The sequence below is a fragment of the Brassica rapa genome, chromosome A09 (assembly GCF_000309985.2).
Source record: "Brassica rapa cultivar Chiifu-401-42 chromosome A09, CAAS_Brap_v3.01, whole genome shotgun sequence".
Lineage (NCBI taxonomy): Eukaryota > Viridiplantae > Streptophyta > Magnoliopsida > Brassicales > Brassicaceae > Brassica > Brassica rapa.
In genome coordinates, this window is record NC_024803.2 from 7,972,498 (window position 1) to 7,985,762 (window position 13,265).

Below are 13,265 nucleotides of genomic sequence, written 5' to 3' on the forward strand. Positions count from 1 at the left end.
CTTTTCATCTCAAACCAACAAAACTTAATTAAATTTACAATAAAGTTTTAGAATAAAAACAGATTTCATTTATTATTTTCAGTATAAATTAAAATTTTAAATATTTTATATAATTAATTATTTTAATATAAAATAGTTTTAATGTAAATTCACCCGCCCGTAGGGCGGGCCAACCCCTAGTCACTGGTAAATTTAGCAGTATCCAATTGATTTTGAGAAGAAGAAAAAAAAGTTTTAAATTTCTATATATGTGGTATAAAAATTTTGTGCTGTGATTAAAAAAAAAGTGGTATCAAAATTTTGTAAACCCAAACTTACATTTGATATAAACATCATATATATATTTTTAATACAAAAATTTTAAAGATGGTGATTCTTAGTTTTAATAATAAAATAATAGAGATTCAATATTAATTATGAGTTAGAACAACACATTAATTTGTTTTCGCATATATAAAACAAACTAGATTGAAAGCTTAAACATTAATTTTGTAAGAAAAGTGTTTAGTAAATCTAAATCCACATGTGAATATATTCATTAGCATGTCAGTGGCATTTGACTAAATTGGCATGTAAAAATTATAAGGTATAGCGAACTCCCCGTGCTGATATTAGTGCTCCACCAACCCATGATTAAAAGACGATCAGACCATGCTAGTTGCTAAAATGATGTTTTATGCAAATTTTGAAAATATTTGGGAACTAACCAATTTTGGGATATAGTTTTATACATTCTTAAATCATCTGGAAATTCTAAAAGTTTTAGAGCAACTTCATAAGAACTCATGAAGGCAATAAAATTGTTTATTCAATTTCTAGAATAATTTTTAGTATACAAGCGTTATAAAACTAACAGAATGGGATGTTATAGATATTTGATGGTCTCTAACACTTATGGAACTCGATCTTGATAGATCATATATATTTCAGTGACATTTCAAACGAAGTTGTTTGTCGGAAGGACTGGATTCGAGAATGATATTGTCGTTGCAGTGAGCAGTATTATAGTGTATTTATATGTTAACATTGGAATATATTTAAATGAAAAATGAAATTGAAAATAAGTTGTTTGTATGAGACAAATGTAATTTGTCCCACACGGAAAACTAGAGATAATATCTATTGTACTTAAAGTCGAAAAATCCTAATAAGAATTAAATCATGGATACACTTGAAATGTATTAGAGAAAAGAAATATGGAATTCATAATTCGGACAAATTAACCAATAGTTATTATATATTTGATCTAAATATTTTTGATAATATATTGTAGATTAATTAAACAAATATAACGTTTCTTTTATATTGTCATTAGTAACAAAATTAATGTGAATAGATTTTTTTTTAACATAAATCAATTATGACAATTACTTGAAAAAATAATTATATGGCCATTAATTTAGTTCTCTCCACTTTATGAGTAACGCTGGACACGGAGACTATAAGAAGTCTTCGTCTCTTTCACATGTTATAGATTACACATAGATCAAACTGATAAATAAACAATAATTCTCCGTATATTTGTTTTTCTATTGTTTTATTTATTTATTTATTTTGAGATACAACATATTTAGGTTCGTTAGCTTCTGTTTTTGGGTGTTCAAAACAATCGATCAGGCAGTCTTACTTGTATGAAACCATCACACTAAAGAAAGAAAGTGTGTATTCGGACAAACCGGTTTATCATTCATGATATTTTGGTATTGTTGTATTTTTACTCATGTTTCGTATCTTTGTTAATAACAAATATTCATTTTGCCGTTGAAATCATGTTCCTATACAAACACAAGTTCATAGACTTTAGAATAAGAGTGGAATTTGATGGTTTCTGGTGTAATGGTGTTGTTTTGGGCGTTATTAGGGAGACTGTGTGGCAACCCACAACGTTACTCTCTCTGCATAGGTAGGGTAAAATGTGATGAGGTTTGAGCTAAGCCTATTCCATACGTATATAATTATGAACTTGATGAGTCAGGATGATGGCAATGGTGGTTCTTCATATCTACCACCATTTCTTTTACATCAGATATGGTAGATAGTTTTTGAAAAATATGTCAATAAAAAGAGTTTGATGGTGGCCAAAGTCTGTGTTATGGAGGAGCCTAACAAGCTGATCCTAATCTCTTGAATGCTAATTTGTGAATAGTCGCAACGTGTGAGCGTTCCAAATATCACAAGTTTGCTGAACAAATGTGTCCATGTTTTGCCATAAATAACCGAATTGATATCTCTCCGGCTTCTAAATTTATGTAGTGGAAGATGTTTTAGATCAATTAAAATTAAGCTATTTAGTATTGATACTTCACAATGAATTCGTGTTATCTACTGATTTCTTTATCATTTACAATTTGTGGGAATTGTTGAAAGGTGACTGAGCCGCCTAATTTGAAAAGTTTCAGATATATCATCGTAAAGGATTTCACTTTATAGTTTATATGCATAAACAAAGCTTTTCACCAACCTAATAAAATAAATATACTTAAGCTAGTCCACTTCTACATTATATTAACGCAGGCTAGAAAGCTAAAGTTGTATATAAACCCATCACACTTGCTAGTATATCAATCAACACCTTCTTCATCAATTACATTTACACTCTCATTGTTCAGTTTAACATTTTCATAGACAAAATATGATAAGCCAAATGAAATTACTTCTCTTCTTATTCATCGTCCTTGTTCTATCAAAAACTGTCATATCAGCTAGAAAACCATCCAAATCTCAATCAAAACCTTGCAAAAACTTCGTCCTCTACTATCATGACATAATGTTTGGCGTCGATGACGTGCAAAACGCGACTTCTGCTGCCGTTACCAACCCTCCGGGACTCGGGAATTTCAAATTCGGAAAGCTCGTGATCTTCGACGATCCAGTGACCATAGACAAAAACTATCAATCCGAACCTGTGGCACGTGCTCAAGGCTTCTATTTCTACGACATGAAGAATGATTACAATGCGTGGTTCTCATACACACTTGTGTTTAACTCGACTCAACACAAAGGGACGTTAAACATAATGGGAGCAGATCTTATGATGGAGAAGACAAGAGATCTGTCTGTGGTCGGAGGAACAGGTGATTTCTTCATGTCTCGAGGGATTGTTACGTTTGAAACTGACACCTTTGAAGGTGCGAAGTATTTTAGGGTCAAGATGGATATCAAACTCTATGACTGTTACTAAAAGAAAAAGGAAAAAAAAAAGGCAATGTGTGTGTGTTTTTGAGTACTCTGGACTTCTGATGATTGAATAAGCTTATGTAACAATCTTATTTTGGGATTTTATGTGTTCTGCTAGATATGTCTTTTGATGCGATTCATATCATCTAATATCCCCTATTATGTCATCTCTTGTTTGTTTGATGAAAAACTTGTGTGTAATACAATTTTGGGTTTTACTATCGAGAGTTTATTTTTACTAACTTGTACTACTGAAAGTAAATCTAGCTTTATATTAATGAACGTGTAAGCGAAAGAAATGATAAATATGGTAGACCAAAAACAAATTCTTGCAAAGCCACTATCATGACAATCTTTAACAACATGACTAAATCTATCCATCTAATTGTATCACTAATATTATTATTTTTGGTAAAAAGTATCACTAATTTTTAAACATATATAATCTTACAAAACCTATACAAGCTCATGAAAAGGACTATAGGAACATCATTTAACACATGTTGATGCACAAGTTGTGTTACCCATCTTTTCTTGTCCGTCAGGGTAAATAAAACACCTTTCATGTTTTCTTTTCATGGCGACTCCACCACCCCAACAGAGACTGAACCCACAACGGAAGGATTTCTCTTGGTGTACTGTTGAACCACCAATACTGATACCGAAGTAGACATGAGGATCAAGTTTCCAACCGGTCCAAGTTCCGGATAATCCATCTTCATCATAACCGGTAGTTTCGAAACAAAGGGCCTTTCCGAGGATTTTCCCACTAATAAAATATCACACTCGCAAAATTCCTGGATAATCTTAACCGCTTCACCTGTCGAATTCACTATCCTCTCTTCAAATCTTGTCGGAACGGCCCCCTTGTTCTTGATTGCGGCAAGGAATCGAGATGTTTCTTGCGCTTCAAGTATATTAGATTTAGAGATCTCTGGACCGGAGATAGCCACAATGGTCAACTTAACCTCAGGATGCTCCGCCATTCGTAACCCGTAAGCCAAAGCTTCACGATCATCGCCCCCACCAAAGAACAGAACACTGACGGAAAGCGAGAAGCTGCTCGAAGCTACCGCAGAACCATTGTCACTGAGACCACCACGGTCCACCAAGATTCCTACAGAACACGGAGAATTTTCAAGAACTCTTTTGTTAATCCCCTGAAACTCTGATCTCACCCTTTCAAATTCTTGCTCCAGAGAACTCCACTGTCTATGAAACGGCAAAATCACAAACGCTGCGTGCTTGCTATCCGCAGAGCTACATATATCCTCATGAACTGCTAGCAAAGGTGAAATCGCGGTCACGGAACGCACTGAAACGTTTCTCACGTTACAAGATGCTTCGAACGCGACCACAACGTTATCTCTTTTCTTGTTCCAAAAACACAAACCGTTTCTTCTCGCCTTTTGAGTATAATGCATAACGTAAACGCAAAAGCTTTCTTTAGTTTGGTTTCTTCCTCCGCGAGAAGCTTCGATTAGTTTCACCATCGGATTAATATCTCTACCGCTTTGAAGACATATCAAAACCTTAAGCTGCTGCGTTTGCTCTTCTTCTCTATCACTCTCAATCTTGCGTCTGCGTTTGCGGTTCTTGTAGCTATCGTTATCCTGCGTTTGCGTTGTCTCGCTTGGTTTGTAAAGGGCCATGACTAGTGGCGTTGTGATGAATGTCGTGAAGATCGCCATGAGAACCATAATTGCAAATGTTTGATCGCTCAAAACCTGCGTTACATAATTATATCATAATTAAATGATTGTTTAGTTTAATATAATGATTTAGGATTAGATAAAACACCTTTCTGTCTTTGCCAATGTTGAGAACAATAAGCTCGACCAAACCTCGCGTGTTCATCAAGACACCAAGAACAAGCGAATCACGAAGCCCTACCTTGCTTAACAAGGCAGCACTCACTGTCCCAACGATCTTCCCAAAACAAGCCGTAACGATCACCAGCGCGAGTCGTCCCCACGATTTCAGACCGTGAATGGTAGTTATGTCCGTTTCCAAACCGCTCATAACGAAGTACAACGGCAGAAGAAGGCCCATGACGAGATCTTCAATCTTCTCCACAATCGCATCCGCGAAATGCCCTTTCGGAAACAGCACACCGATCACAAACGCCCCGAAAATCGCGTGGATTCCAATCGCGTCTGTCGCGAAGCCCGCGACAAGAACCGCGCAAAGCGCGAGGCATACGTACTTCTCGCTTATAGGTTCGCCTTCGGGGCAGCGCCGAGAGATTAGTTTGAAAATTAACGGTGCGATTATAAAACAAGCGATCACAAACGCGGTTCCACTTAACAGAACCCAGAGAGGGACAAGTAAGGAACTCCTGTCGCCGGAGAGAGATATGGCTAGAGCGAGGAGAATCCAAGCGAAGACGTCGTTGATGGCGGCGGAGGAGATTGAAATACGGCCGAGATCGGTGGTGAGCAGCTTTAGCTCAGCGAGGATTCGAGCCAAGACTCCGAAAGCAGTTAGCGAGAGTGCTACTCCCATGAAAATGATGAACGGAGCTCTGTTATCGTCGCCGGAAGTGGAGGAAATTTCCGGGAAGGCGAAGGAGGTGACGACGCCCATCGCGAAAGGGAGGAGCATTCCGGCGGCGGCGATGGAAATAGCTTTTTTGCCGGTGCGTCGGAGAGATTTCAGATCGATCTCGAGGCCGACGAGGAAGAGGAAGAGAAGCAGGCCGAGGTTTGCAAGTGTGTCGAGCACAGTCAGACTTTTCGCCGGAAACAATGAGTTCTTGTACGCCGTGACTCTGCCGAGAGCCGACGGGCCGAGAAGTATCCCACCCTGGGCAATTAATTTATGTTTGCATTTTAAGTTACTATTAAACCGGATGTTTCTGAACCGATTTAGATCATTTAGTTGAGAACTTATGATAGTTACTACTATTAGCAAGGTTTGGTCCGTTTTTGTTTATAACTGATTTTTCAAAACGTAAGAACTAACCAAAAAAGTTATATAACACAGTTTTAATACGAATAGGATGATACTGATTTTTCTAAATCCGAAAAAGTTGAATCCGAATCCGACACAACTAAACTGGAATTAAAACTCAATTTTCCTAGAAAGAACATGACAAATTTTTTGATTTAAACCAAAACCAACTTCAGTTTAGTATATACTGGTTATCAGTAGATGGTCTGTTAAGTAGTCAGTTTGTCACTATTTCTTTTTCAAGCTCTAACAACAACAAAAACTGTACAGAGGAAACCAAAAAAATTGGATGTAACCATGATCAGCTCTCTAAAGAGACAACCAGAACTAAACCAAAAATTATAAAATAGATTTAAAGCGGTTGATCGAGGACTTACGATGATCTCAGCGACTACGCGTGGCTGTCTCATGGGACGGAGGAGGAACGCCAAAGAGCGAGTGACGGCGACGACAAGACAAATCTGTAGAATGACAAGAGGAAGAGCAAAGTCTAGCGGACTCTCTCCTTGGAACACTCCATTTGATGTCGCCTTCATCATCTCCACCGTCTCCGGAGATGTCCCGTTGACAAAAGTAGCCATCTTCTGTCTGAAAGTATTTATATCTCTCTCTCTGTGTATCTTTGTAGTTGACAAAATAATTGAGATTGAGATTCTCTAGAGTATCTTCTGTTATGTCTTACGGAGGGTTTTCTTTACGGCATGGTATTTCCAACGCATACCAAAATTTTAGTGCGAATGATACACTATTTTAATATAGTTTTAGTATTAATTGTTTTTCCGACTACAACATTAAATTTGAAACCAAAACTAGATTATTAACTTTTATTAGATCTCGATCCACGTGCGCAGATGTTTGTTTTCATTTATTTTTATATAAACATTTTGTTTTCAATTCTAAATTGGTATATACTATAATATATATAAGCTGTGTCTATCACTTTTTAAAATATAATAATTTTACCGTATATGTTTTTTATTGAAATGATTGTTTTAAACTTTCACAAATTATAAAAAAAAATTAAACTTTTAACTTCATAGATTTGTATTATCGAATATATTAAAGTTGTTTAAGCATAATAATATTAGAGTATACTTGTTCTCCATCAAATATATTGTTTCAAATTTTCACATGTGTTTATTTCTTCTTATATATTCTTTTGTTTGTTGGATTAGTATTTCATTATTGAATAAATAAGTAGAAATAGAATTTGGAAAATATTAAAATATTATCATCTCCAAAGATAATCAAACATTTCACAAAATAAGAAAGTTAACAAAAACTAAACTTAAAGCTACGTGTATAAATTTTATAAAGAATTTAATTATATTTTGTAAATGAACTATATACAAAACATAAATCAATGTGAAATCAGTTTAGTTTTTAAAATGTATCTGATTAGGTGTAGAAGTCTCGAAAAATATTTCTACTCCTTGCAGTCTCTTTCAAACCCGATGGTACATGATATGGAAGTAAAAGTTGATAACAGAGCTTCGAGATGACGTTTTTTTGTTTGGAAATGATTGATAGTTATTTATTTTCTATAATATAGCAATATTATGTTATAGACATATTATTTAGTTCCTATAATCTAGAAAATGAGTTATTTAGACCTATTATAATGATAAGATTAGAGATTAAATGTAACATGACTTTCTAGTAATAGGTTCATTAGATCTATTTTTTTAATAATCACACACAAATCAAGGTTGTGACGTCTGTTTTAATATATAAGATATGAAAACAAATCTTTCAAAAGAACCTAAAACTTTTTTACCAAAAAGACAATAGGAAAACAGTAAAAAGAAATTGTATTAAAGAGGCAAATTGATAATTATACGCTTAGTCTATAAATATATAAATATAAATCAGTAATTTAATAAATAAAAAAAACATTAAAAAAAACTTTATTCAATATTTAAAAAATTGAATTTAATTAAAACGATTTAAATGCTATTTCAAAATCTGGAATTTTTTTAAAAATAATTTTAAAATTATTATCTTAAATTATAAATCTTAAATTTTAAATCATAAACCCTAACCCTCTCAAAACCGCACCCTCAAAAGTAAATCATAAATTTAGATTAGTTAATCTTAAGAGTATAAGTGTTTTTATCCTTTTTAATAGACACTATTTTGATCATTTTGATTTTTGAAAATTATTTTTATGATAAAAACATTTTAGTGTATCTAGGATATTTATTTTTATATTATTAAGTTAGTTATTTTCTTATTACTTAATATATATATATATATATAATGAAAACTTATTATGTAACATCGTGAATATAAATTTGATGAAATATTATGATTTTATAATAAAATGTAATAATCTTTTGAGTTCGGTTAGAGAAGTTTTAGTGTAAATATTATATTAAAATAATATTTTATAGATTTGAAATAGCTCCACAAATAGAATGATCGAACAAGATTCAAGTTCAAAAAAAAAATTTAATTTTCGTTAATAAATATATAAATTAAAATCTAAAGCTATAAAATTTAGATATATTTTAAAATTTAATATATATAATTTCAAAAGTCGACAAGAAAACTTATAATTTCAGAAATCATTAAAATATAGAGATGAAATTATTAATTTTAAAAACTACATCATTATCTCATTAAATCTTTTTAAACAGTAGAAAAATTTTAGACGGCACTGGTCTTATGTGGGAGTGTACATATATAATCTTACCCCCTGCGTTTATTGGTGTTATTTGTTCTTCATGTTAGCCATTTGGTTAGACAATTAATGTCCCGTTAAAAGTTAAAACCGATAGTATCTAGCAATTACGTAGAAAATGTATTTGTAACAAAAAAAGTAAATTAATGTTCAAAATATGACAACCTATCTAAGTTGGATAAACCGAGTTCTTGTTCATTATTTCATCTTTTTTTTTGATATACCATTACCTCATCATTAGTCAAGCGCAGATTCCATCGTAATTTTGTTGTTGCTTACTCACGTCGAAGAGATTGCTTGTAGACCACATTCACCACAACCGCGTTTGATGATTAAACAAAAAAATAAGATGCCATCGTGATTGTAACAAAAATGTCAATTACACATTTTCATTTTCTAAACTCATTCAAATGTTAAGCTAGATGAGCTTCCAACCTAAAACCAATTGGTGCTAAGTGGAGTGGTCCATCCATTTTATATATTGCTAAGGATCCCTTCCAATATCCGATGTGGGATATTTATCCCTAATACGCCCCTTCGAGATGATGGTTCTTTGAGCGTCAATCTCGGAATGTTCGGGCAAAGATCGATGGGCCAACTTTGGGCCAGATCGATGTGGATCGGGTTGGACTACGTGAATCGGGCTCTGATACCATGCTAAACTAGATGAGTTTCCAACCTAAAACCAATTGGTGCTAAATGGAGTGGTTCATCCATCTTATATATTGCTAATGATCCCTTCCAATATCCGAACATTTATCCCTAATATCAAAATCCACATGAAGTCCTTTGTAGTGACCAAAAATTACATTTTATATGGAACGATCTTTAGTCTAAAACCACATAAATATAATATTTAACCACATATGTGATTATCAATCAAGTATTTAGATTGATAATCACACAAAAATAAAACTTAACTATTTAATATTTGCATCAAACTTAAATTTTCTCTTGCATTCTAAATTTTTAAAGAACATATATTGATAAAAAAAAAACTCTCCATAAATCCATGGATGAAACTGGATTACTAATTTTTGAAATAAAACTATATGAAATTATTTATTTTTATAGATTCTAAAAAAAAACACTACCATTTGAATGAAATAAAATAAATTTTATTTCAATGATTCCTTGTAGAAACGTAAAAATGAAATATAGTTATAAAACATTTATGATAAAAATAATCATGAATGAAATAAAATGAGTATAATAACACAATTTTTTTTTATAGAACGTGGATCTTTCTGAAACGGAAAGAATATAATACAAGATAAATAGACTACCAAATTTGGTTACCACCGTAGTTTTTGCATAGTAATATCTGCTAACACAAGTGATAAATATGTTTAGAGGGATCTAATCTCGACGGTAGAATTCTTACATGTGCAGCGTGCTTTCCATTTCTACCATCTAGGTTGTACTCTTGCTTGTTTCTTGTTGTTTGTTGTATCCTTCTCTCCTCTCTTTCCCTTTGTGTTGTAATAAGTTGCTCTGCAACATTGTAAAAAACAGAAAATCGGTATGGAATTTAACATTTGTACCAAAAAAAAAAAAAAAAAGGAGAAACAGCAACAATAATTTGACTGTAGGTACAAGGATATTTTTTTTTGAGGTTAAATAGTAAAGAACGAAAGTTAACATGATGCCAGTACATGCTCAGACTGTGAACGCACACTCTTCTGTGTTGTTTTGTCTTCTTCATAAAATAAAAAAAAAGATCGAATAAACCGATAAACAAAAATTCGGATGATTACGAAACTAATGAATGGTCTAAGGAAGTGACAGACGAGTCTAACGCTTTATTTTTTTCCTTTTTGCGGCAATTCAACAAAAAAAAAACAAAAATCAAAGAATCAAAACTGAAGAACAAAGACAAGAGTTTCGATTACATGATAATGATGGACAGAGAAAAAGGGCTTCATAGATCACTCCATAAATAAAAGAGAAAAAGGTAAGAACTTTTATTTCGGTAGCCGCTAAGCTCTAAAGAAATGAAAAGTAAAGAAGAAGAGGAAGAGGAAGAAGATGGAGGGGAAGGGCAAAAAGGGAAGAGCTTTATTGAAAAGTTAAGGAGAAGAGCCGTTTCTGTAGGCCATAGAAGAGTGTTTCGCTCACCTTCCACTCCAGCGCACATTAGCTTTAACCCTAATAACTCTTCTTCTTCAAAATTCGCATCTTCCTCTAGAAAGCTTGCAGGTTCTCTCTGGGAGTTTTATCAGTACTACGACCAAGACCACGAGATTCCTCCTCTAGCTAAAATGCACCGTGCTCCGTACAGTTCTGGTGGTGATCCTAGTAACCGCCGTCTCCGTCACGGCCATGGAAAGACGGCGGTTAGAGATAATGGTGCTCTTGATCTCACTGATGACCAGGTCTCTCTCTCCTTCCTTCTCTTTCTCTGGAATTTTTTGGAACATAGGTTAGTTTTTTTTAGATGATTAATATATCTCATGAAGCTGATTGGTTTTAGGATTGGGCATCAGGTCTAGATTTATAGTGTTTTATTGACTCACCTAACTTGAATCTTTTATTGCTGAAGGGCACTACACATTGCTGTTTACTCTAATCCTCATTTGGTTTTGGCTTCTTAAAGCAGAGGATCCTCCTCTAACTTGTGATTCTATCTAAAAATGTGACCCTTTAGTTCTGTAATTGTTTCTCTTACTAGTTTACTCTGCCCTTGAAGATGCCTTTTTCCTCTGTCTTTTCATTTGGAGTTTTTTTATGGTTTTGATTCTTTCTTGTGTCCCAGCCAGAGAGTGCGGGGAGTATAAGGAAACAGATAGGCCAAATGCTAATGAAGCATCATCAATTAACACAAAGAAACGATCACCCTTTGCAGCCCTTGTCTCCTGCTAGCTCCCTCGAGGTATTCCCCTTCAGTCCCCAAGCTTATTACTATTCTGTTTTTTTGCCATCTTCAAGGTATTGAGATGGATCAAATCTGCAGGTGGCTCCATATAAAGGAGCAATAACTCCTGGAAGCTCATTGGATTTGCATGGAAGAAGACGAGCTGGTGAGCCTAACTACAACAATCTCAAGACATCAACCGAACTTCTTAAAGTACTGAACCGGATCTGGACCCTGGAGGAGCAGCATTCCGCTAACATCTCCTTAATAAAAGCCCTTAAAAGCGAGCTTGCTCATGCACGTGCTCGTATCAAAGAGCTTCTCAGATGCCAGCAAGCCGACAGACGCGAGATGGACGATTTAGTGAAGCAGCTCGCGGAAGAGAAGCTCTCAAAGGACACGAAGGAACGCGACCGGTTAAGCTCCGCGGTTCAGCAGCTAGAAGAGGAGCGGAAACTGAGGAGACGGTCCGAGAGTTTGCAGAGGAAACTCGCGCGGGAGCTCTCGGAAGTGAAGTCGACGCTGTCTCACTGCGTCGACGAGATGGAGAGAGGGAGTAAGTCGAAGAAGATGCTGGAGAGGCTATGCGACGAGTTCGCGAGAGGGATCAAGAGTTATGAGAGGGAGGTTCACGGGTTGAAGCAGAAGGTGGATAAGAGCTGGGAAGGTTGGGGTGAGGAGGATCAGATGGTTCTTTGTATTGCGGAAACGTGGCTTGACGAAAGGATCCAGAGCGGTGAGGAAGGGTCCGTGCTGGAGAAGCTGGAGCTGGAGATAGAAGCGTTTCTTGAGAGTAAGCAGAAGCTGAGTGGTAATGAGGTTCCAAAGAATCGTAGGAGTTCACTTGAGTCTGCTCCTTTTAACGCTATGAGCGCGCCGATTCAGGAAGTGGACAGTCAGGAGGAGGAAGATTCGAATTGCTTTGAGCTCAAGAAACATGGAACGGTGGAAACAAGACGGAGTCAAAGCCCGTCGAGTTTACAGGTGAAGTTCGAGGATCAGATGGCGTGGGCCATGTCTAATAATGAGAAGAAGAGTAAGAAGAAGTCTAGAGACATTGAAGCTGAGAAGGGGGAGAAAGAGAGGAGCAACGCGGTTGGAGAGATGATTAGAACTCATAGGAGGTTACTGTCGGAAACTCAAGGAATCGATGAGGGTTCTTGCAGTTACCAACCAAGTAGGAGAGCAGAGAGTCCGATTCGGCATTGGAATCCGAGAGCCATGACGTCTGATCTAACGGCGCAAGGAGTGAAGGACAACACTTTGAAAGCTAAACTAAGCGAAGCTAGAACCAAGAGTTCTCGTCCACGGATTCGGCTTTTCAAGGGCTAAGATTCTCTATGGGGAGAGTACAATGTCGGTGAGGTGGTCGGAGATGGAAGAATCTGAGAGATTTTGTCGGGAAGTAGACACAAGTTTGATGGTTACATTTTCTGTAAATTGTTTGTAACTATAGTATATCTGTGTAATATCAGTTTCATTTTCTCTGACATCGGTTTGTTTGTCGTTGTAGTAGAAAACAGAGTAGTGAAACTGTTAATCAAATGTTGTTTAAGACTATATATAAAGAAGAGATCAAAACGGCATCGTGTTAAGTTG

General features: G+C 35.3%; 3 protein-coding genes across 4 annotated transcripts; 2 read left to right on the top strand and 1 right to left on the bottom strand.

Moving 5' to 3' along the window:
- Positions 1-907: 907 nt before the first annotated feature.
- On the bottom strand, positions 908-9,991 carry LOC103838227 (cation/H(+) antiporter 16). The gene is made up of 3 exons (XM_033279429.1): positions 6,507-9,991; positions 4,978-5,982; positions 908-4,904 (listed from the first exon to the last, which is right to left on the bottom strand). Exons 1-3 carry the CDS (start codon positions 6,708-6,710, stop codon positions 3,753-3,755), a joined length of 2,361 nt encoding a protein of 786 aa, XP_033135320.1. The 5' UTR covers positions 6,711-9,991; the 3' UTR covers positions 908-3,752.
- Positions 2,572-3,345, top strand: LOC103838226 (dirigent protein 5). Its single transcript, XM_009114648.3, has one exon. The coding sequence runs from the start codon at positions 2,633-2,635 to the stop codon at positions 3,179-3,181; it is 549 nt and encodes a 182-aa protein (XP_009112896.1). The 5' UTR covers positions 2,572-2,632; the 3' UTR covers positions 3,182-3,345.
- Positions 9,992-10,570: 579 nt separating the features above from the next.
- LOC103838229 (uncharacterized protein At5g41620) lies at positions 10,571-13,226 on the top strand. 2 transcript variants are annotated; one of them, XM_009114651.3, is made up of 3 exons: positions 10,571-11,187; positions 11,568-11,684; positions 11,766-13,226. In XM_009114651.3, exons 1-3 carry the CDS (start codon positions 10,807-10,809, stop codon positions 12,996-12,998), a joined length of 1,731 nt encoding a protein of 576 aa, XP_009112899.2. In that variant the 5' UTR covers positions 10,571-10,806; the 3' UTR covers positions 12,999-13,226. The 2 variants fall into 2 exon arrangements, with proteins under 2 accessions (XP_009112899.2, XP_033135339.1); XM_033279448.1 differs by having other exon boundaries at positions 10,954-11,187; positions 11,572-11,684.
- The last annotated feature ends 39 nt before the right edge of the window (positions 13,227-13,265 follow it).

What these genes read in the sequence shown, in the direction of transcription:
- LOC103838226 (XM_009114648.3), top strand. Translation starts at nt 2,633, where the DNA reads ATGATAAGCCAAATGAAATTACTTCTCTTCTTATTCATCGTCCTTGTT.
- LOC103838227 (XM_033279429.1), bottom strand. Translation starts at nt 6,710, where the DNA reads ATGGCTACTTTTGTCAACGGGACATCTCCGGAGACGGTGGAGATGATG. An exon ending in GCGTAGTCGCTGAGATCATC is followed by an intron (nt 5,983 to 6,506) that starts GTAAGTCCTCGA and finishes TTAATTGCCCAG; the next exon opens with GGTGGGATACTTCTCGGCCC. An exon ending in ACATTGGCAAAGACAGAAAG is followed by an intron (nt 4,905 to 4,977) that starts GTGTTTTATCTA and finishes TATGTAACGCAG; the next exon opens with GTTTTGAGCGATCAAACATT.
- LOC103838229 (XM_009114651.3), top strand. Translation starts at nt 10,807, where the DNA reads ATGAAAAGTAAAGAAGAAGAGGAAGAGGAAGAAGATGGAGGGGAAGGG. An exon ending in TTGATCTCACTGATGACCAG is followed by an intron (nt 11,188 to 11,567) that starts GTCTCTCTCTCC and finishes CTTGTGTCCCAG; the next exon opens with CCAGAGAGTGCGGGGAGTAT. An exon ending in CTCCTGCTAGCTCCCTCGAG is followed by an intron (nt 11,685 to 11,765) that starts GTATTCCCCTTC and finishes TCAAATCTGCAG; the next exon opens with GTGGCTCCATATAAAGGAGC.